The following is a 22,673-nucleotide window of genomic DNA, read 5'->3' as shown; positions in this document are numbered from 1 at the left end:
TGTGGACCAATGCATGTTCATTTTCATCATCTAAGTCAGATGCCACCAGCAGAAGGTTAGTTCCGGGGGGTGGGGGGGGTTCGGCTTCCGTAGTTTCCGCATCAGAGTGTTGCTCTGTTAAGACTTCTGAAAGCATGCTCCACACCTTGTTCCCCTCAGATCTGAATGCTGGAGCTATCTTTAAAATCTCACATTGGTACCTTCTTTGTATTTTGTTAAATCTTCAGTGAAAGTGTTCTTGAAACGAACAACATGTGCTGGATCATCATCTCTGACTGCTATAACATGAAATATGGCAGAATGCGGGTAACACAGAGCAGGAGACGTACAATTCTCCCCCAAGAAGTTCATTCCCAAATTTCATTAACATATGATTTTTTTAACAAGCGTCATCAGCATGAAAACATGTCGTCTGGAATGGTAGTTGAAGCATGAAAGGCCATATGAATGTTTAGCATATCTGGCACTTAAATACAGTAAAAGCTGTTTTATTCAACATGTTGGGAGAATGGAGGTGCAGCTAAGTGAAAAATGCTGGTTAACTAAGAAGGAGGGAGTTTAGCTGCGGGAGAGGGCTCAGGGCAGCGGGTTGGGGCACAGGAGGTGGTGCAGGGTGTCAGATCCAAGGCATTGCTCACCTCGGGAGGCTCCCTGCAAGTACGATCTGTCCTGGATACTCCTAGGCAGAGGTGCGGCAGGCAATTTTGCATGCTGCCCCCCACCCAGCTCTGCAGCTCCCATTGGCCAGGAACCACAGCCAAAGGGAGTTGCGGGGGCGGTGCCTGCGGGCAGAGGCAGCGTGCAGAGTGGCCACAAATAAAAAGCAACTTTGGATCATTTAAAGTATATTACTTATTGGGACTGCGATATTTTGGAAAATAGTTTTAATGCATCCAATAAGAAATATTATGAAATGTAAGTCTTATGCAGAAATTACTGTTCATAATAATAAATCAAAGACACTGTTCATTTGGTTTAATGCAGTCAGTTTCTTATGGAATTGATACTGTGGAATGGCAATAAAGGAATGAGGTTAAAAGTTTGATCGCACTGAAAGTACAATACCTTTTAATATACTTGTATGTACAGTGGTTTTATTGAAAGCTTTTTTCATATATCTAAATTATTGTAAATAACAATCCATAATTATTATTGTTTAATAATCAGGGTCTAGACTGCATTCATAAATAAATAAAATTTAATCTTAGAGTGAAATGTTACCAATTGTCTGTAATAAACAGGGACAATAGAGCAAGTTAACTTTCTTAATGCTCTCTTTTGTTTGCAGATATTTTGGGAAATATGATATATTTCAGTCTTAAATTTTAGATGGATGAATAAATACTTTTAAGTTAGAATCTTAACATTTCCCAGTTTTGTGATTTAGTCAGGTAGGTTGTAATGGCTGCATATCAAAATTCTGTGTATCTGAGTAGAAACACTTTGCTATTACAAAACCAGATTAAAGTATAATTCACCCTTCAGTTTGAACCTCAGAAAGTGCACTGGCATTGGGGCTTGACTTTTGCTTAGAGAGAGAATAAAAAGGTATTTTTACTTTGTTTAAAATAACCTCAGTGGTGATTGCTGAAAATTGTGTGTATGATATTTTGCAATTTCAGAGAAATTCCTTTATACAGGAAGCAATATATCATAATACTAAATTCCCTACATTTGTACATGTAGATTATGGATTTTTATTGTAAACCAGATAAAAATTCAAACTATGGGCCATCTTTTAGTGTGTCTACTTTTGAATGATACTGTATATAGTCACTTTCTCCTCCTCTGCAGAATTTAGTCAACATGAATATTTACCATGTCTGCTCTAGAGTCTCAATTTGACCCATTCGTCTTCCCAAGAAGCAGGATATTCATAGGAAACCAATAAAGGAGCTTCAGCTTAAGCAGAGCAACAGTGTTCTTGAACTGGATATCAAAGCCCCTTGTTCCCTCCAGTTCAGACTTATCTATCTTATTTTTGTATTGGGAAACTTAGTCTCAAAAAATCCATTAAGATCATGTCACTGATCTGATTACTTTTTCTAAACTCTATCATGCTAGATATCTATGATGATAAATATTCTGTGGACTCTAGTAGACAATGTGTGTGTAATGGGAATATATCTTTTCAAGTGGCTGTCAACTTTGCAGTACATAAATCCAGTTTCTGCTTCCTGATTTAAAAAGTGAGGTTGGTATCTACTTTGGAAAAGACAAGTCATTCTGTTTGTGAAAGTATGTGTGTGTCATGGGGAGTGCATGCAACATTTAGAAGAAAAAAACAGTGTTCCTAGTAACAAATCATTTTCCTTGGGTCTTCTCTAGGGCTTGCAGTTCATAGAATCATAGAGGATTAGGGTTGGAAGAGACATCAAGAGGTCATCTGCCAGTATATGGTGTATAACGTTGTTATACAATTGTATATGAATTGTTCTAAGTTGAAATTAGTTCAAAGGCATGTATGTATAATATACATATATTCTATACAGTTCACATATACAATGTAAATACATATATGTACATGTATGTTATATGTGTGTGTGTGTGTGTGGGGATATAAATAAAGATACAATATATTTGTACCTAATATACTTTTATAATGTTGTGACATTATAGTCCACTTGTCTATTATAATTTCAGATCATAAACTGTTAACATACAATTTCTGATAGTTATATTGTTAAAAAAAACATTTTATTTAGAACCCTTTAATCAAACAGAATTTTATTTACATATACTGCAGGATATTATCTTCCAAAGTAACCAGATTTACCATTTTCTCAGAATCACAAAGGCAAATACAAATAACAAATACATGAGAGGCCATAATTTATATCTAGACTATTCAAATTTTACTTTCAGGGTTTTTATCTCAAGTGTCCTTAATACAAATAAATTGATATTATAAATAACAAATCTTTAGTTTGAGTTCAGGCTCTTTGGCATTGAAAAGATAACCACAATGTGTGTCTCCCTGAAGAGTAATCTGAAATATTAACCATCTGAGGCAGGTCTTCACAACTCTAGCCGGATTCCAAAAGGAGCATCAGATTGCTATGCTTTTATAGTGAAGTTGTTATTTGTGTGTTTCATTGTAAATAGTTGATAAAAGCAGACATTTGCAAGATGTTATTAATAGGAGCTCTGGACATTTTTCAAAATTCCACTGATTTCACTTCCCCCATCCCCTGAGTTTCTGTTGATACTGGGGATTTGAATCAACCTGGTATCTGAAAGGTGTGTTCATTCTTCTCTCAATATGTGCCAAAAAACCCTACTGGAGTTTTGAGCTATTATTTGTCTGTCTTGTTTAGAGACTCATGAAGGATTCACAGCTTTGGTTCATATTTATATGTTACCTAGGATACCAGAAAGGCTAGACACTTAATTTTCTCTTAAATGAAAGTTTAAATTTTCCTGAAAGCAGTAGATATATTAAGCACTTGAAGAGATTTTAAAGCTGTGAAATAGCATAACTTTTTTGCACATATTTCCAGTGTCCTTACTGGTAATATATGTGAATTAATGTTTTGATATCTGATTTGTAGCTGAGTAGTGTGTTTAGACCACCACAATAAACATGTCAAGCTATGTTCTAGCATGCAATGTCCTGCCATTTAATAACTTCATAAGGAATGAGTTGTATTTTTTAAAATGTCACTGAGATTATGTAGCACAACTCTGGGCTCCATTATGCAGCCCATCATGTGCAGAAAATGTCCATAGAATCCAATGGAAGTTTTGTGTGCACTGCAGGGTTGTTAATTTGCTAAGATTTATATGCATTCTAAGACTTGATAGCTTCTATCTTATAAAGCTTCAGTGACATATTTGTTATACAACTCCAGACTAAGCTTTAAATATTGTTTATAACCCTTTTTCACTACAGAGACTCCTGTTGTATTTCCAGAGAATATCAAGGAAAAAGAAACACCAACACCAGTTGAAGATATTCAGCTGGAAAGCTCCATTCCTCATACAGATTCTGGTATTGGAGAGGAGCAGATGCCCAGCATCTTAAATGGGACAGATTTAGAGACAAGCACAGGCCCTGATGCTATGAGTGAATTATTGTCTACTTTGTCTTCTGAGGTAAAGAAATCTCAGGAAAGCTTAACAGAAAGTCCCAGTGAAATCTTGAAGCCTGCACCTTCAATATCCAGCATCAGCCAAAGCAAAGGCATGAATGTCAAGGAGATACTAAAAAGCCTTGTGGCAGCCCCCATTGAAATTGCAGAGTGTGGTCCTGATCCTATCCCTTACCCAGATCCTGCATTGAAGAGGGAAGCTCAGTCAATTCTTCCCATGCAGTTTCACTCCTTTGACAGGTATATGGCTGAGTTAATTATTTTATATTGTTGTAATGCTGAGAATTGGAGTATTTATTTGTTAACATGTTGATAGTCCAGTGTGAATTCAGATTAGATAGTATTAAGAAAATACAGTTGCTTTACTTCTTCATGGCATTACTAAAACCAGACCATGCAGTGTCTGCAAAAGTTATTCATGTTGTTTTTCTCTCTAAGCACCAAGTAAAACTGTAATTGATGCTGGAAGAGCAAGCCTGTTTTAAAGAACTGTTGATGTAGTAAAACTTTTTTCTCTCTTAAAACCATATTTTGAATGGGAAAAAGTCTCTGTTTATGTACAAGAGACTGGCTGTGTGAAGTCCCAACAAAATATTTCCAAATGTTTGTCATACCAGTCCTCTTCCAGTAGTGAAATCAGTCATGCCAGATTGTATGCATACTTCCATAAGAACAAGATTGAGACTGAGTCCTGTGCTTCATTTTTAAAGTTTTTAAGCCCAGCTTTTTTTTATGTTTTAAGGGAACACATTTTACATTGAGAGCCATATTTTTTTTATTTCTCATGGTTGACTGAAAATGCTCACACTGCTGGTTAAAGTAGCTTAAGAATAAGTCTTAATGTAGCAGTTGTGTTGAGAGATACAATTGACAACATCCTGCAAAAAAGGAGTTACTTGTATTGTGTTTATCCTTAACCTATGCAAAAGAAGAATCAGTTAAAGAATTAAACAATCCAGCACAAGCTCTGATGTGTGGCAAAACTATTAAATAGTGCTTTAGAAATATATTACTTATGATTCGTATAACCACATCCTGGAAAAAAAAAATTCTGAGGATACTTCAAAAATAAATATTTCAGGTTTAAAATATGATAGAGGAAAACCACTAAAGAAGTATGAAATACACACAAAAATTCTCATAATAGAGGATTAAATTATTGTCCATAAAATGTTAATGGAAACAAAATCCAGTCACTAGTTCCAGATTAATGTAAATAGTAAGGAGAAAAAGGATAAATGAAAATTGCTGGATAAAAACTTATATGATGTTAGGAAGCACTTTTCATTACAAAAGTATAGTGAAGCTGATAAGACAAAATTGTTGGAAGCTGCCTCAGTGGACTAATTAATAAGCAATGAGATTGTACCTGTTGGAAAAGAGAGGCAGGGAATGGACTGGGACTGGAATGTCAAAAAGGGAATGTGGTCTTCCCAAAAATATCTTCGTTCTTTTGATCATTTCAGAGAGACAGTCTACTTATTGCCTACTTTATTAGGAAGAAGCTTTTTTTTCCCATTCATCAACTTACATATGGTAATTTGGGTTGGTTTTAAGGGGGGAAAAATAGATGAAAAACCTTTGAGGTTTTTTTCTGTGTGAGCAACCATCATATTCCCAAATATATTCAAAGCTATATCCTTTTACATTTAGCAGTTAAGCATGTACACTACTTACAATGTACATGACAGTTACCTAAGAAATAGTAAATACTCGAACTTTTAACATATTAATTTTCCTTTTGGATTGTAGCACTGCATGTGTGCTCTAAGCCTTCATCAGAATCTTCACCCGCACAGAGTCCTTTTAATTTCAGTGAGACTCCAGGCGAACTTGTGCGTCTACATTAATGGTTCTCAGTACAGATTCAGGGCCTAAGGTTATATGCAATTGTCAGTTTTTTAATAACTTTATTAATGTTGTATAGACATTAAGTATTTTGTTGGTTTTATTTTCTTAATACTACAGGGTCAAACTGTGTCCTGACTAATGCAGTGGCACAGGTGTGTGAGGAGGTGCCCCTGCACTGGCTACCTGCATCGCTCAGTGCATGTGTGGGAGACGGGATGTAATGGAGTTGGGAAATGGGCGGACCATTGGCTCTACCCCTTACTGTGCTGGGTGGCATTGCTGTTAACGCTGCACTTGACAGCATGTGCTATACTAGGTTTATGTGTGGCCCAGTTTACTCCCTCCCTTGATCAGCAAGAAAGCTCAGTGAAAAAGAGTGACTGAAAAGACTGAGTCCCAATCTTTGAATGCACTGCCTGCTAGTCAAAGCAGATAGTTATCTCAGGAGTTAGTCCAAGTGTAGATCAGTGGTTCTCAATCTTTTTTATTCCAACACCCTCCTCTTACCCTCATCAGGGATGTCTTGGCCCACCCTTTAGTTGGGGGCTCCCTCCCACTTATTAATATGGGAAGAGCAGGGTGGTTGCAACAAGACAGTGCTCTTGATACATGTTGACAAATCCCAGTTTGACACATACCACATTCCACCTCTGGAAAGAATAATTCAGAGAAGGCCAGTGCAGATCAGTAAAGTATTTTGTAACAGCAGAACCATGTTCAGAAAGGAATGTAGCATATCCTGTCAGTGGACAGCAAAACAGGAAGTTCTTGTGTTTGATTCCTTCCCATTCATACAAGACAGGTATTAAAAGTTGGAAAAAGAAGACACACCTGTATCTTCATTCACTTGTAGTAAGTAGTACTAGTTGCCCTTACTTGGCTAAACAACAGTTCTTGTAGCTATTATAAATTAGTCACTGGAAAAAGTGAACAGCTTTAATTTGACTGGCAGCAGCAGATTTCTCCCATCTGAGACTCAGGGAGCATTCAGTGTTTTCCCTACTTATGTGAGGCTGGGCAGCTTTGGCTATTACATTTGGTGTTACTGGGAAATTCTCAGAGGGTTTTTGTGTATATGGTATTGCTATTAAAATTGTCTTCTGATTTTGTAAACCTATAAACTTTACTAGAAGAATCTAAAGGTTTTCTTTTGTAAAGATGGATTCTTGGTCCCCAAATAGCTCAGTGCTCCATGCTTATATACGTGCCCAGGTTCCCTTGTGATCTGCTGCAATGGCTCCTTTGAAGTATTGTGGGTGCTGGCAAGCATTCTGGTGTATGCTTTGATCTAAATCTGCTATAGAGGAAAGCTGCAAGAGATTGATCCATAGAAGAGAGGGAAAAAAACACTGTGCTGCCTGGTTCCATGGAACAGTGTAGGGAGCATGCATTGTAATCTAATTAATTTCCAATTGAGAGACCAAAAGACTGCTGCAGGAAGGTCCCAGCAGGGCAGGGAGACAAACCAGAATGTAATATAAGACAAAATAGAAAAATACTGAATTCGAAAAATGCGAAATGTCATGGCTGCAGTATCAGAGTCCACAGGGCCTAGACAGAGATGAATGGAACAGACATATCCAAAAGTATTAATGTGGGCTGCCCGCAGGTTCAGTCAGGTATCATGGCATCAGTTTGCACTTAGTTCATGTTTTCAGTGTTATCTTCGTAGCTATAAGGAGGCATAGGCCGTGGAGACATTTTTTCTAAAAAAAATAAATGGAAGACTATAAAATGGAGAAAAAGAGAGGGTCACCTTGACTTTCTTGAAACCTGTTTTGGGGGTTACAACCCATGGGCTGAGAAATAACTGATAGTAGATCTAAAATTATATGTAAGAGATTGGCATAGAAATGCATTAAGAGAGCCACTTAGAAGCAATACATCTGTATTTTAGGTTGTAATGCTTTGTGAATTTTTTCCTCCTGTCCTTCCTCCATTATCTCTGGAAGACTGAAGTAAGTTGCAGCTTAGTTGTTCTCTGTCCTGGTGTTTTCAGGCTATACCTAAAACTTTTTTGTCTAGAAGGAAAGTATTACAATAATTATTTGTGTTGGAAAATCTGTAATAGATTCGTAGGCATATTTTTGTTTGTTAGTTTATTTAAGAAATTGAAGATAATTGATACTTTATATGGTATTTTCTTTGAAAGTTTATGTACATTACCATGTGCTACAAGATATATATTTCTTACATTGGGGGTTATGGTGATTCTTATAAAAGAAACCACTGGAATAATGGTAAAATAATTAACAAACTATTTTTTAAAGAGATGTGTGCTTTTAAAGCATTTTTTTTTAAATTGCAACCTCTTATTATATATATTGGGGTCAAATGAAAATTTACCAAAGCTCATGTAAATAAAGTTCAAAGCAGTGTTTACTTTTATTATCTAATACAATATTTATAACACTTAATATTTACTTTTATAATGAAATTGGCAATGGTACTTGCTTAGAGTAATGTGTTGCCGTGCATTATTTCTTAGAATTATATAACTATAAATGAAATGTAAAAGCACAAAACATGTTCCTGCACATTTTATAAAAAGGGACTTCTGTGTAGTTAATGTATGCAGCAGGTCAAGTACTATCGAATGTAAATGATGAGGTGATATTGATGAAAGGAGGGGATTGAGGTCTCGAGGGGCGCTGATGACGGATTGAACAGAAGCGGCCTTGCACTGCACGTAACTCAAGCCTGTCATCTTCACTGCTCAAAGCTATAATGGGAGGTGGCAGTCTGAAATGAGTTGCCACGGCAAAGAGTATTATTTTTGAAATGCTTTCACACAAATCATTGGGCCCTGCATACAACTTAGTTTCATGCTTTAATGTCATCAGGAGGCACAAATTGGTGTGTCTAATTGTTTGCCACCTGCCAGCAAAATGAGCTGCCAGCCAGCCAGACGGGTTTGATTGTCTGTCAGCCATTCAATAGATTGAGAGTGACAACATCAAAAATTTCACTTCAAACTCTGAAGCTTTGTGTAGCTTTTCAGAGACCTCTTCCCTGCAAGTGCTTCTGGACAACTGCATTTTTCAATTAGTTTTCAATATATTGCTGCCTTCTGCCTCATCTGTGTTAAGGTAGCAGTAATTACATTATGAACTATATAAACAGATTTCTGGGACAGTGGAGCATGCATTCTCAAAGTTATGACATGTCTTTTAACATCAAACTGAACTCCTTGAAAATAACATCCAGGGTGACATGTTTAGAAGCAAGCATTGAGGGTTATCTGTCCTAGACTTATAACTGTAATGGAACATAATGTGCCAGTAATTCCTTCTTCCATTCTCATCATTTTGATGGCAAAAAAAACAATAAAATTCAGTTCTAGTTATTACTAATATCAGCATATATTTTATAAATGTGGTTTGTCGCAACAGAAATAATCAGTCCAGGACACTGGGCATTGTGAAACTGTTCGAGTGATTCTATATGGTGATCATATTCTGCAGTTTGTTTGATACATTACTAGTCTTAATAATAAGAATATAGCAGTAGGGCTATATTACAGACCACCTGACCAGGATGGTGTTAGTGACTCTGAAATGCTCAGGTAGATTAGCGAGCCTATTAAAATAAAAAACTCAATAATAATAATAATGGTTTCAAGTATCAGAGGGATAACCGTGTTAGTCTGGATCTGTAAAAGCAGCAGAGAGTCCTGTGGCACCTTATAGACTAACAGACGTTTTGGAGCATGAGCTTTCGTGGGTGAATACCCACTTCGTCAGATGCATGTAGTGGAAATTTCCAGGGGCAGGTATATATAGGCAGGCAAGCTAGAGATAATGAGGTGGTTCAATCAGGGAGGATGAGGCCCTGTTCTAGCAGTTGAGGTGTGAAAACCAAGGGAGGAGAAACTGGTTTTGTAATTGGCAAGCCATTCACAGTCTTTGTTGAATCCTGAGCTGATGGTGTCAAATTTGCAGATGAACTGAAGCTCAGCAGTTTCTCTTTGAAGTCTGGTCCTGAAGTTTTTTTGCTGCAGGATGTCAACCTTAAGGTCTGCTATAGTGTGGCCAGTGTTCTCCTACAGGTTTTTGTATATTGCCATTCCTAATATCTGATTTGTGTCCGTTTATCCTTTTCCGTAGCGACTGTCCAATAATAATGGGGAATTTCAACTATCCACATATTGTCTGTGTACATATCACCTCGGGAAGGGATGCTGAGGTAAAGTTCCTTGACACCTTAAATGACTGCTTCTTGGAGCAGCTAGTCCTGGAACCCACAAGAGGAGAGGCAATTCTTGATTTAGTCCTAAGTGGAGCACAGGATCAGGTCCAAGAGGTGAATATAGCTGGACCTCTTGGTAGTAGTGACCACAATATAATTAAATTTAACATCCCTGTGGCAAGGAAAACTCCACAGTGGCCAAAACTGACACATTTAATTTCAGAAAGGAGAACTACACAAAAATGAGGAGGTTAGTGAAACAGCAATTAAAAGGTACAGTATCAAAAGTAAAATCTCTGGAAGCTGCGTGCAAACTTTTGAACGACACCAAAATAGAGGCTCAACTTAAATGTATACCCCAGTTTAAAAAACATAGAGAACCAAAAAAGAGCCGTGGTAAAACAACGAAGTAAAAGAAGCAGAGAGAGGCAAAAAAGACATCCTTTAAAAAGATAAATCCTAAATCCTAATGAGGAAAATAGAAAAGAGCATAAAGTGTGGCAAATGAAATATAAAAATATAATTAGAAAGACCAAAAAAGAATTTGAAGAACAGCTAACCAAAGACTCCAAAAGTAATAGCAAACTTTTTTTAAATACATCAGAAGCAGAAAGCCTGCTAAACAACCAGTGGGGCCACTGGACAATCAAGATGCTAAAGGAGCACTCAAAGATAAAGCCATTGTGGAGAAACGAAATGAATTCTTTGCATTGGTCTTCACTGTTGATGAAGTGATTGGGCAACAAAATGGCAAATGAAAAATAATGTGGATAAATGTAAAGTAATGGACATTGGAAAAAATAACCCCAACTATACATACAATATGATGGGGGCTAATTTAGCTACAACAAGTCAGGAAAAAGATCTTGGAGTCATCGTGGATAGTTCTCTGAAGATGTCCATGCAGTATGCAGAGGTGATCAAAAAAGCAAACAGGATGTTAAGAATCATTAAAAAGGGGATAGAGAATAAGACTGATAATATATTATTGCCCTTATATAAATCAGTGGTACACCCACATCTCAAATACTTCATACAGATGTGGTCTCCCCATCTCAAAAAATATACTGGCACTAGAAAAGGTTCAGAAAAGGGCAACTAAAATGATTAGAGGTTTGGAATGTGTCCCATATGAGGAGAGATTAAAGAGGCTAGGACTCTTCAGCTTTGAAAAGAGGAGACTAAGGGGGGATATGATAGAGGTATATAAAATCATGAATGATGTGGAGAAAGTGGATGAGGAAAAGTTATTTACTTATTCCCATAATACAAGAACTAGGGGCCACCAAATGAAATTAATAGGCAGCAGGTTTAAAACAAATACAAGGTTTCTTACCAAAAGTTTTTAAGCAAAATAAGCAGTCATGGGGTAAGAGGGAAGGTTCTTTCATGGATTGATAACTGGTTAAAAGATAGGAAACAAAGGGTAGGAATAAATGGTCAGTTTTCAGAATGGCGAGAGGTAAATAGTGGTGTCCCCCAGGGATCTGTACTGGGCCCAGTGCTGTTCAACATATTCATAAACGATCTGGAAAAAGGGGTAAACAGTGAGGTGGCAAAATTTGCAGTTGATACAAAACTCCTCAAGATAGTTAAGTCCCAGGCAGATTGTGAAGAGCTACAAAAAGATCTCACAAAACTGGGTGACTGTGCAATAAAATGACAGATGAAATTTAATGTTGATAAATGCAAAGTAATGCACATTGCAAAACATAATCCTAACTATACATATAAAATGATGCGATCTAAATTAGCTGTTACCACTCAAGAAAGAGATCTTGGTGTCATTGTGGATAGTTCTCTGAAATCATCTGCTTAATGTTCAGCGGCAGTCAAAAAACCGGAACAGAATGTTGGGAATCATCAAGAAAGGGATAGATAATAAGACAGAAAATATTATATTGCCTCTATATAAATCCATGGTATGCCCACACTTTGAATACTGCATTTAGATGTGGTTGTCCCATCTCAAAAAAGATGTATTGGAAAAGGTTCAGAAAAGAGCAACAAACATGATTAGGGGTATGGAATGGATTCCATGTGAGGAGAGATTAATAAGACTGGGACTTTTCTGCTTGGAAAAGAGGCCACTAAAGGGGGATATGATAGAGGTCTATAAAATCATCAGTGGTATAGAGAAAGTAAATAAGGAAGTGTTATTTACTCCTTCTCATAATACAAGAACAAGGAGCCACCAAATGAAATTAATAGGTAAGTTTAAAACACAAGAAATTATTTTTTCACATAACGCACTGTCAGCCTCTGGAACTCCTTGCCAGAGGGTATTGTGAAAGCCAATATTATAACAGGGTTCAAAAGGAGATAGATTCATGGAAGATAGGTCCATCAATGGCTCTTAGTCAGGATGGGCAGGAATGGTGTCCTTAGCCTCTGTTTGCCAGAAGCTGGGATTGGGTGACAGGGCATGAATCACTTGATGATAACCTGTCTGTTCTTTCCCTTTGGGGCACCTTCCATTGGCTACTGTCAGAGGACAGGATACTGGGCTTGATGGACCTTTGGTCTGACCCAGTATGGCCGTTCTTATGTCTTCCTGCTAGAAAGTTCCTAACCTGAAATTACTGAAGTTTTAAGTCATCTTGCTTTTGTGCCTTATGAATTTCTTTTTAAATCGTGTAATGAGTGCTGTAAAATTCCATACTTTGGATAGTCTTTTTAATAGGAAGCATTTCTGCATCTATATTTATGCAGAAATTTCTATCATATCTTGAAGTCCTGGAACAAATGAGAAAGAAGTCTGACATTTTTGCTGCTATTCAACATCATTCAGTTGGTTAGAATGCCAAATCATATCTTTTTGGGTAGGATAGCAGTATGCAGCTTGCGCACACGCCACAGATCTATAAATATCACAAGTACATTTATAAGTACCGAAGCTCCAGATTTTATAGGTATTTAGGATTTGTTACACTCACACTGAATATATTAGCTTATTTTTTTTCCTGACTTATTTTGTATCCTGCCTGTTTCATAACTTTCTTATCCCCTTTTAAATTTTTTATTTCTTCTGTGTTGTCACCACCCCATAGAGAGGTATACCTGAGAAATTAACTTACATGATATTAATCTCAGTCCTGCTAATTTAACAAAAAACAAACAACCCTTCACCCACCCACCTTCACCACTTTATTTTGGATGTGCATTTCCACCCCATGCACATCCACCTTTTTAACCTGATACAATCACCATTTTTCATTACCCTTTGTTTATGGTCTTTCATATGTACCAGTACATAACAATATATGAATAAGAACTGTTTGAACACTTGGTGGCTAAAACTTTGCAGTTTGTCACTCCTGTATTTCCAATTTACCAAGCTTTATTCCATAGGCATGCAATGGTTTATATGGTGCTCTTTTTACCCTGTTTTATCAGGCTGTGTTTGAATGTGCTAGCATGCCTAGAATTGCATGTCTTGATGCTTTGAGACACCTCTTTAGTGCCAAGTTCATTTAGAAATTCAGCAGGTGCTAAGTACTTTATCATATCAAGAAATATCAGCCGAAAAGAATCCTGTGGCACCTTATAGACTAACAGACGTTTTGGAGCATGAGCTTTCGTGGGTGAATACCCACTTCGTCAGATGCATGTATTGGAAATTTCCAGGGGCAGGTATATATATGCAGGCAAGCTAGAGATAATGAGGTAGTTCAATCAGGGAGGATAAGGCCCTGTTCTAGCAGTTGAGGTGTGAAAACCAAGGGAGGAGAGACTGGTTCTGTAATTGGCAAGCCATTCACAGTCTTTGTTGAATCCTGAGCTGATGGTGTCAAATTTGCAGATGAACTGAAGCTCAGCAGTTTCTCTTTGAAGTCTGGTCCTGAAGTTTTTTTGCTGCAGGATGGCCACCTTAAGGTCTGCTATAGTGTGGCCAGGGAGGTTGAAGTGTTCTCCTACAGGTTTTTGTATATTGCCATTCCTAATATCTGATTTGTGTCCGTTTATCCTTTTCCGTAGCAACTGTCCAGTTTGGCCGATGTACATAGCAGAGGGGCATTGCTGGCATATGATGGCGTATATTACATTGGTGGACGTGCAGGTGAATGTACTGGTGATGGTGTGGCTGATCTGGTTAGGTCCTGTGATGGTGTCGCTGGTGTAGATATGTGGGCAGAGTTGGCATCGAGGTTTGTTGCATGGATTGGTTCCTGAGCTAGAGTTCTTATGGTGCGGTGTGCAGTTACTGGTGAGAATATGTTTCAGGTTGGCAGGTTGCCTGTGGGCAAGGACTGACCTGCCACCCAAGGCCTGTGAAAGTGTGGGATCATTGTCCAGGATGGGTTGTAGGTCCCTGATGATGCGTTGGAGAGGTTTTAGCTGGGGACTGTATGTGATGGCCAGTGGAGTCCTGTTGGTTTCTTTCTTGGGTTTGTCTTGCAGTAGGAGGCTTCTGGGTACATGTCTGGCTCTGTTGATATGTTTCCTTATTTCCTCATGCGGGTATTGTAGTTTTGAGAATGCTTGGTGGAGATTTTGTAGGTGTTGGTCTCTGTCTGAGGGGTTAGAGCAGATGCGGTTGTACCTCAGTGCTTGGCTGTAGACAATGGATCGTGTGATGTGCCCAGGAAGGAAGCTGGAGGCATGAAGGTAGGCATAGCAAAAAACCTTCAGGACCAGACTTCAAAGAGAAACTGCTGAGCTTCAGTTCATCTGCAAATTTGACACCATCAGCTCAGGATTAAACAAAGACTGTGAATGGCTTGCCAATTACAAAACCAGTTTCTCCTCCCTTGGTTTTCACACCTCAACTGCCAGAACAGGGCCTCATCCTCCCTGATTGAACTACCTCATTATCTCTAGCTTGCCTGCATATATATACCTGCCCCTGGAAATTTCCCCTACATGCATCTGATGAAGTGGGTATTCACCCACGAAAGCTCATGCTCCAAAACGTCTGTTAGTCTATAAGGTGCCACAGGACTCTCTGCTGCTTTTACAGATCCAGACTAACACTGCTACCCCTCTGATACTTGCATTTTCATAGTGGTCACAAGTCCTGAAAAAAGTCTATAGCAGGTGTCAGAACCCAGTTGGACCTTCTGAAGGCGTCAGGTCCTTTGACCTGGGTATGCAATCTAAAAGTGGGGTCAGTCACAGGATTCTAAGTGTAGTACAGATATGGGCCTGTAAAATGAAAGATGCTTAATGAGACACTGAGTGATGTCAAAGGAACAGCTCACCCTGGAGCTATAACTGGCCTAGGTGGACCTCGATTCTGATCCAGAATGGCAATTCCTATGTTTCAATTCTGGACTATTCTTTCCTTTCCTAAGCTTCCACAATCTTTTAATCTAGCATATCTTTTTATCTTCTCTGAGATCCTGTTTTGCCCATTTTAAGATCTCAGCAAATTTACCAGTCATACGCTCTGGAAGTTCCTGGGGAACTGAATTGTTTTAGAGGGTCCTGAAGACATTCAACTGAAAAAGTCCCACTGGCTGCAAAATATAAAAAGAACAGCTGGCCCAGCAGACACTTCAGGATCTTACAAGATCTTTGTTGATAATATAGAGGAAAGACCCATTTGGGAGCACCATAATGGAGCATATGATCCAGTAACCAGAACGAAGCATTTAAATTATGGTACATGTCAGAAGATATTTCCTCTTCTCACTGCATCACTAAACAGATTCTGGGTGTGATTTTTAAAAGTGCTCACTTTTAGCCTCTCTCTGCTCCCATAGCAGCTAATTGCAAAACTCTTATTGTCTTCAGTGGGAGCAAAGTTAGGCCAACACCAAGCACTTTTCAATGTCACATCTTTAAAGTGCAAGGGAGGCCTACTGTGCAGTCCAGGCCTGGAAGGAGATGAAACAAACTGGGCCTCTGACAATGCTGATACACTGCCCTGTTTTATTTTATATAGGTTCTTATACTGCTCTCATGACTACAGTATTTGAGTGCCTTCCAGTGATGCATTAAGCAATGTGACTAACATCTACCACAGGGGCGGGCAAACTTTTTGGCCTGAGGGCTGTATCATGTTTCAGTAATTGAATGAAGGGCCAGTTAGGGGAGGCTGTGCCTCTTCAAACAGCCAGGCGTGGCCCAGCCCCCACCCCTTGTCCGCCCCCTGATGACCCCCCCCCAGACTCCTTCCCCCTCCAACCCCCTCCTGTTCCCTGTCCACGAAACCCGCACCCCTGACTGCCCCTTGCCGTCCCATCCAACCGCCCCTCCTTCCTGACTGCCCCCGGGACCCCTATCCCAATTCAACCACCCTCTGACCACCCTGACCCCTATCCACACCCCCCACCCTCTGACCACCCCACCCCCTGACCACCACCCTGAACTCTCCTGCCCTCTATCCAGCCCCTCACCCCATTCCCTGCCCTCTTACTGCGCTGCCTGGAGCACTGGTGGCTGGTGGTGCTACAGCAGCGCCAGGTGACTAGAGCCAGCCAGCCATGCCACCGCACAGCACAGAGCACTGGGTCAGGCTGGGCTTTGCAGCTGTGCTGCCCCAGGAGCTCTCAGCCCTGCAACCCAGAGCATTGTGCTGGTGGCACTGTGAGCTGGGGCTGCAGAGGAGGGGGAACAGCAGGGGAGGGGCCAGGGGCTAGCCTCCTGGGCCAGGAGCTCAGGGGCCAAGCAGGAGAGTCCCATAGTCCAGATATGGCCTGTGGGCTGTAGTTTGCTCTCCTCTGATCTACCATGTGGTTTGTTCCTTTGCTTATCCTCTCTCCAGTGGGAAAATTGTGTATACATTGTGTTGTTGTGGTAAGATTTTGGTAGGGGGTTGTGTGTGTGTGTGTGTTTAAATGTACATACAGCTTACAGTTTGTTAGACAATGCCAGGTTGCATAGCTGCAGGAGCAGATGTTGAGGTTAGTAATAGATCTTAATTCCTATGGGAGTTTGTCCCACAGTCTCAGACAACATGCCAAGAAAGTTCAGACTTCTGCACAGATTAGCTTTATCCTTACAGCAGGAAGTTCCATTAAGGAAGAGTGGAGTTATTGGACACAGTCCATGGCCCAGACCTTTTGATTTAGATAGGCTAAGCCCAGGCCATTGAGTACTTAAGACTGAGACCTTAAACATGTCTCAGTATTCTATGGGAAGCCAGCATGGGGCATTTTCAGAGACAACTAGAGCATTATTTATGAATGCTGCTATGTGAGAGCTTACCATCAGCAAATGCGTCTTCTCTTCACGTAGATGAGAAGGAGACAGGGAGCTGTAACCATGCCTGGGACTCCTGTTCTGCAATAGAAACTGTTGGGTGGGAGTGGTGAAGACTGTTGTTCAGCAAAGGGAGAAGCTGAATGGTCCTGGGACCTGTGGTAAGACCCCTGTCTTGTGTGAAATCAAGAGCTCCTGACCCACTTTGAAAACAAAATAATCAAAAACAGAGACCCTTGAAGACACAGGAAATGGCATCTGATCTTAGAACACGATCACTGCCTCCGTCTGGATGAAATTTGGACTGAACATACAATTCAAAGCTATAGAGACTGAAGAACATGCATCCTTCTACCTTTGAAAAGTGACCACTGCCCCAGATGACCAACGTTTAGTGAGGGACACCTGGCCACTTCTTAACTAAGACTTATGCTGCTTGTACTTCTATGCCTTCGTCATCATAGTATTAGAGAATTTTCCAGGCTTTTGTGGATCTACTCTCACAACATCCCTGTGAATTAGGGCAATATTGCCTGTTTACAAATGGTGAACTGAGGCACAGAGAGATGGTTCAGAGCCCAGGTAGGAAATCTATTTACAGAGGAAGGGAACCCCGATCTCCTGAGCTGCCAGTCAGTCTATTAACCACATGACTATCTTTTCTCTTGCTTTCAGAGCAGACATCAGTTGATGTGCAGAGCATTGCATCCTCATCCTGATCAGACAATCATTTCCTCTTAGCTGATATTTGAGCTCTTTCCCACTTCTTAGCAAGCAAAAGGCCCAATTTTGATTGCCCACCATAGAATGTGTGTTCCCATCTACCTTCTTAAAACTTCTAATGGAAAATCCTACTAAGCCAAGAAGTTAAGTCTCACAGATGTAACGGCATGCTGGGTAGAAACACTCCCTTCCCGATCTTTGTGCCACAGATTATAGAGATTCTTAGATGATCTGTCACAGAAAAAACATGAAGGATAAATACTCAACGCCAGAGCAGAAAACACTTACAGATATGGAGAGGGAAAGGCACAACCAATACTTTAAATTTCTATGCCTTCTCTGTGGAACTATCATGGCCTATTTTTACAGAAATAATCATGCATGTCTGAGATGGCAACTCTAGTCTCCAGCTTTCAATGATCACATTCAGATGGCATGCAGCACCCTTTCTCAGAACATGGCACAGGAAATCTGATTCTCCACTGACAACTCTGACACATAATGGCCTTGGATAATAAAGGATAGCTAACAAGTTGATACTGGGATGCTAACAAGTTGATACTACTATCAGGTCTGTTGACCCTATGGTCAGTGTATTGAAAGACAGTAGTCTGTCACCCACATTTACTCAGGCTTGGTACTAATGAAACCAACTCTTGATGCAACCTATCTCTGCAGTACTACCCAGTGTCTAATCTTCTGTTCTAAGCAAGATGACTGAGAAGTTAGCAAATCACTATCTCCAAGTGCACCTGACACCTGTCAGCATTCCCAGATGAGTTTTAGGTTTAAATGAGGCACAGAGACAGCACAGAGAACACTGCTTGATGACTTCTGCTTGACGTAGACAGTAAACAAACATCCATTCTAATTTTATTTGACTCTCTGCACTTAGACACAGTATACATGGAGTTTCCTAAAGCTCTATTCTCTTCTGTATCCTACTTGATCTCTAAGTCAAACCATTGGAAGCAGGCCTTTTTAAAAAGAGTCCTTTGAGACTATTGTAGTTTGATTAAAAATCCGTCTCCTTTTTTGTCAGCAGACCGGAAGGGTGTACTCCCCAACCAGAAAGTTGAACTGTCCCGAATAAAAACAAATTCTGAGATGGAATATATTAAAGTTTTTTGGGGTTTTTTTGCAAGGGGAGGTGAAATATTGGTCTATAAGTTTACCTTGGACCTCATTTATTTAATAAATGAAAATCTGAGATCTAGCTACACTTTCTTCTTAAAACACACTTTTTTCTGGAAGAGTCTTGTCAGTTTACTAAGAAATATACTGAGAAATCCTTACTAAAAGCACTTTCTGAAGTGCGGAACAATAGCCAGGAAGCTGACATCTTACCCTAAATAGCTACATTCTTTTGTTCTTTTATTTCAATACTACAATATTATGCCTATTTTACTTGAAAAATGAAGTACATGTGTTCAGAAAAAAAAGCATGTGAGTATAATGAAAATGATAAGCATCTTTTTTTTCTTGCATTTAAAAATCCCTTCTGTTTCACATTTGTTCTTCACTTTCTAGTTCTGTTGTGAATCAAGGGCCACAAAAATAGTCTTTCTATAAAATGAAGAGAGAGACATTAAAAGTAGACAGATTTCATTTCTGCCAGACAGAGACTTCTTGTTAAGAAAAACACTGTTTAAATGTCCCTTTGGTATTTTCCTTTTTTAATTTTGAACTGCATATATCAGGCCATTTAGTTACAAATAGGATGAAGACAAATACTGTCTTCAGATGTGATGCATATGTACTTGTATCACTACAATAATCACTGCTTGTATGTGGTCTATACATGCTTTTTTTGAACGTTTATGAAGTCTCAATATTGCAACAATCTTTTTTGTTATAAATTTTAAATTTATAAATTTAATTCTAAATTAATAAAATTAAGTATATTATATACACTGTGGGCTTGAATCTTACTGTCTTGCACGTTGTGTTTTCAGTTTGCTCTCAAGAGTGCCAAGGAGCAAAGTGGATATAAAACACCACGTCAAGTGTGAATGCAGAACTCTGACTGGTACATTTACACTGCTTTTTATAGGTATAGTTGACTGCATCAGGTGCAAGACAGTGGAGAATCAGGTCCTATATTCAGATATTGTCAATAATAACTATAATTTTGATGGCTTTGATAAGACCGTCTAATGGCATCTATTCAATTTCAGTTTCATCTAAGATTGTACAGATGTGCACTAGCAGTATGTACTGCATTGCCACAATAATTGCAGTATTTGCACTTATAAAGTAGTTTGAAAATGCAAAGTGCTATAAAGACACCAATGACAATTATTAGACTACACAACATCCTTGTGAAAGAGGAGATATTTCCATTTTACAGGTGTTGCAGTTGAAACAGATTAATTGAGATTCTCATGACCACAAAGTGGTAAGACCTGGATTAGAATTTTGAAGTTCTTAGCTCTCAATGTCATGCTTGATCAATGAGACTGCACTAGCAATAAAAGTTAAGAAAATATTTAAGTATAGTTATACCTATTTTGCTTCACTCTTCACTAAAAAAAGTTAGTGGTGATCATGTACTCAAAACAATTAATATTAACAACAAGGGAGAACGAACCAAAATAGGGAAAGAACAGGTTAAAGAATATTTAGAAAAGCTACAAGTATTCAAGTCGTCATGGCCTGATGAAATTCATCCTAAGGTACTTAAGGAACTAGCTGAAGCAATGTTGGAACCATTTTTAATTATCTTATGAGGAATGGATGAAGTTCTAGAGGACTGGAGAAGGGCTAACGTACCTGTCTTTAAAAAGGTGAACAAAAAGGACCTGGGGAATTACAGATCAGTCAGCCTAACTTGGATACTAGGACAGATACTGAAACAAATTATTAAACAATCAGTTTGTAAGCACCTAAAGGACAGTAGGGATTATAAGGAATAGCCAGCGTGGATTTGTCAAGAACAAATCAAGCTAAACCAACCTAATTTCCTTCTTTGACAGAGTTACTGGCCTAATGCTTAGGGAGAATCAGTAAACATGATGTATCTTGATTTTAGTGAGGCTTTTAACACAGTTCCATGTGATATTCTCGTAGGAAAACTAGGGAAATGCACTCTAGATTAAATTACTATAAGGCAGGTGCACAACTTTTTGAAAAACTATACTCAAAGAGTAGTTATCAATGGTTTGCTGCCAAACTGGGAGAGTATCTAGAAGGGTCTCATGGGTCTGATACTATTCAGTATTTTCATTTGTACTTGAATAATGGAGTGTAGAATGTTTATAAAATATGTAGTTGACACCAAGATGGGGATGAAGGGTTGCCATCACTTCGGAGAACAGGATTAGAATTCAAAATGACCTTGAAAAATTGGAAAATTTGTTTGAAATCAACAATATAAAATTCAATAAAGGCAAGTGTAAAGTACTTCACCGAGGAAGGAAAAATCAGATGTACAGCTACAAAATGGGGAAAAACTGGTTGGGTGGTATTACTCCTGAAGAAGATCTGGGGGTTGTAGTGGATCACAAATTGAACACAAGTCAACAATGTAATGCTGTTGTAAGAAAGGGTAATATCATTCTGGGGTATATTAACAGCAGAGTCATATGTATGACATGGGAGGTAATTGTTTCACTCTATTTGGCACTGGTGAGGCCTTAGCTGAAGCAGTGTTTCCAATTCTGGATGCCATACTTTAGGAAAAATGCAGACAAATTGAAGAGAGTCCGGAGGAGAACAACAAAAATGATAAAGGGTTTTAAAAACCTGACCCAGAAGGAAAGTTTAACAAAAAACAGGGCATGTTTAGTCTTGAGAAAAGAAGGCTGGGGGGACCTGATAACTCTTCAAGGAGGACCTGTCCCCTATAATTGTTAAATTGTTGATCAATCATTCTCCTCATGTACTGAATGTAGAAGTAGTAGTAATGGTCTTAATCTGCAACAAAGGAGATTTACTTTGTGTTATGAAAAGCTTTCCAACTATAAGGGTGGTTTAACCTCTGGAATAGGGTTTCAAGGGAAGTTTTGGAATTCCCATCATTGGAGGTTTTTAAGAACAAGTTGGACAAATACCTCTCAGGGAGGATCTAAATTTACCTTGTCCTGCCTCAGCACAAGGGTCATGGACTTGATGACTTTTCAAGGCCTCTTCCAGCCCTACATTTGTATGATTCTTTGTTTATTTCTTATCAAAAGTGGTTAAAATAAAAACAAACCCCAGTGCCACTCCTTTGTGGTGTTGTATTAAGTTGCCATTTCTTTCTCTGCAGGAGTGTTGTTGTACCTGTAAAGAAACCGCCTCCAGGTAGTCTAGCTGTTACCACAGTTGGAGCTGCCACTGCTGGAGGTGTTCTGCCACCGGGTACTACACCAAACATATTTGCTGCTACAGGAGCTACACCAAAAAGTATGATTAATACAACAGGTATCGTCCTTAAATATTTTTGTGAACCTCATCTTTTTCTTTGTGTTGTATTTTTCCTTCAGTTGTCTCCTTTCTATTATTATTATAATTGAGCTTTCAATTGAGGTATATCTTTTTGTCCCCTAAGAAGGACATAATTTCCTCTTGCTCTATGTGTATCCCCACCATTATTGTTTAAGAAAATTATTCAACCTTATATGGATGAATTATAGTCCTAATGATGTCTTAGAAGCATAGAGGATTACAACAGAAATGAGTGAGTTTCCCCAT

At 38.9% G+C, this 22,673-nt stretch overlaps 1 protein-coding gene across 10 annotated transcripts in view; it reads left to right on the top strand.

Annotated features, from left to right (window-relative positions):
- NBEA (neurobeachin) overlaps positions 1 to 22,673 on the top strand; it is an 881,590-nt gene that overhangs the window by 378,175 nt on the left and 480,742 nt on the right. For 9 of the 10 annotated variants that reach the window (XM_050937106.1, XM_050937099.1, XM_050937102.1 and 6 more), the window contains 2 exons: positions 3,893 to 4,331; positions 22,249 to 22,403. In XM_050937106.1, coding sequence (XP_050793063.1) covers positions 3,893 to 4,331; positions 22,249 to 22,403 — 594 coding nt within the window. The remainder of the gene's footprint in view (positions 1 to 3,892; positions 4,332 to 22,248; positions 22,404 to 22,673) is intronic. The other variant, XM_050937098.1, reaches the window with a different exon arrangement.

This window comes from Gopherus flavomarginatus, chromosome 1 (genome assembly GCF_025201925.1).
Source record: "Gopherus flavomarginatus isolate rGopFla2 chromosome 1, rGopFla2.mat.asm, whole genome shotgun sequence".
NCBI classification, from domain to species: domain Eukaryota; kingdom Metazoa; phylum Chordata; order Testudines; family Testudinidae; genus Gopherus; species Gopherus flavomarginatus.
Note: the sequence above shows the minus strand (reverse complement) of the source record. Positions and strands in the feature narration are given on the sequence as shown.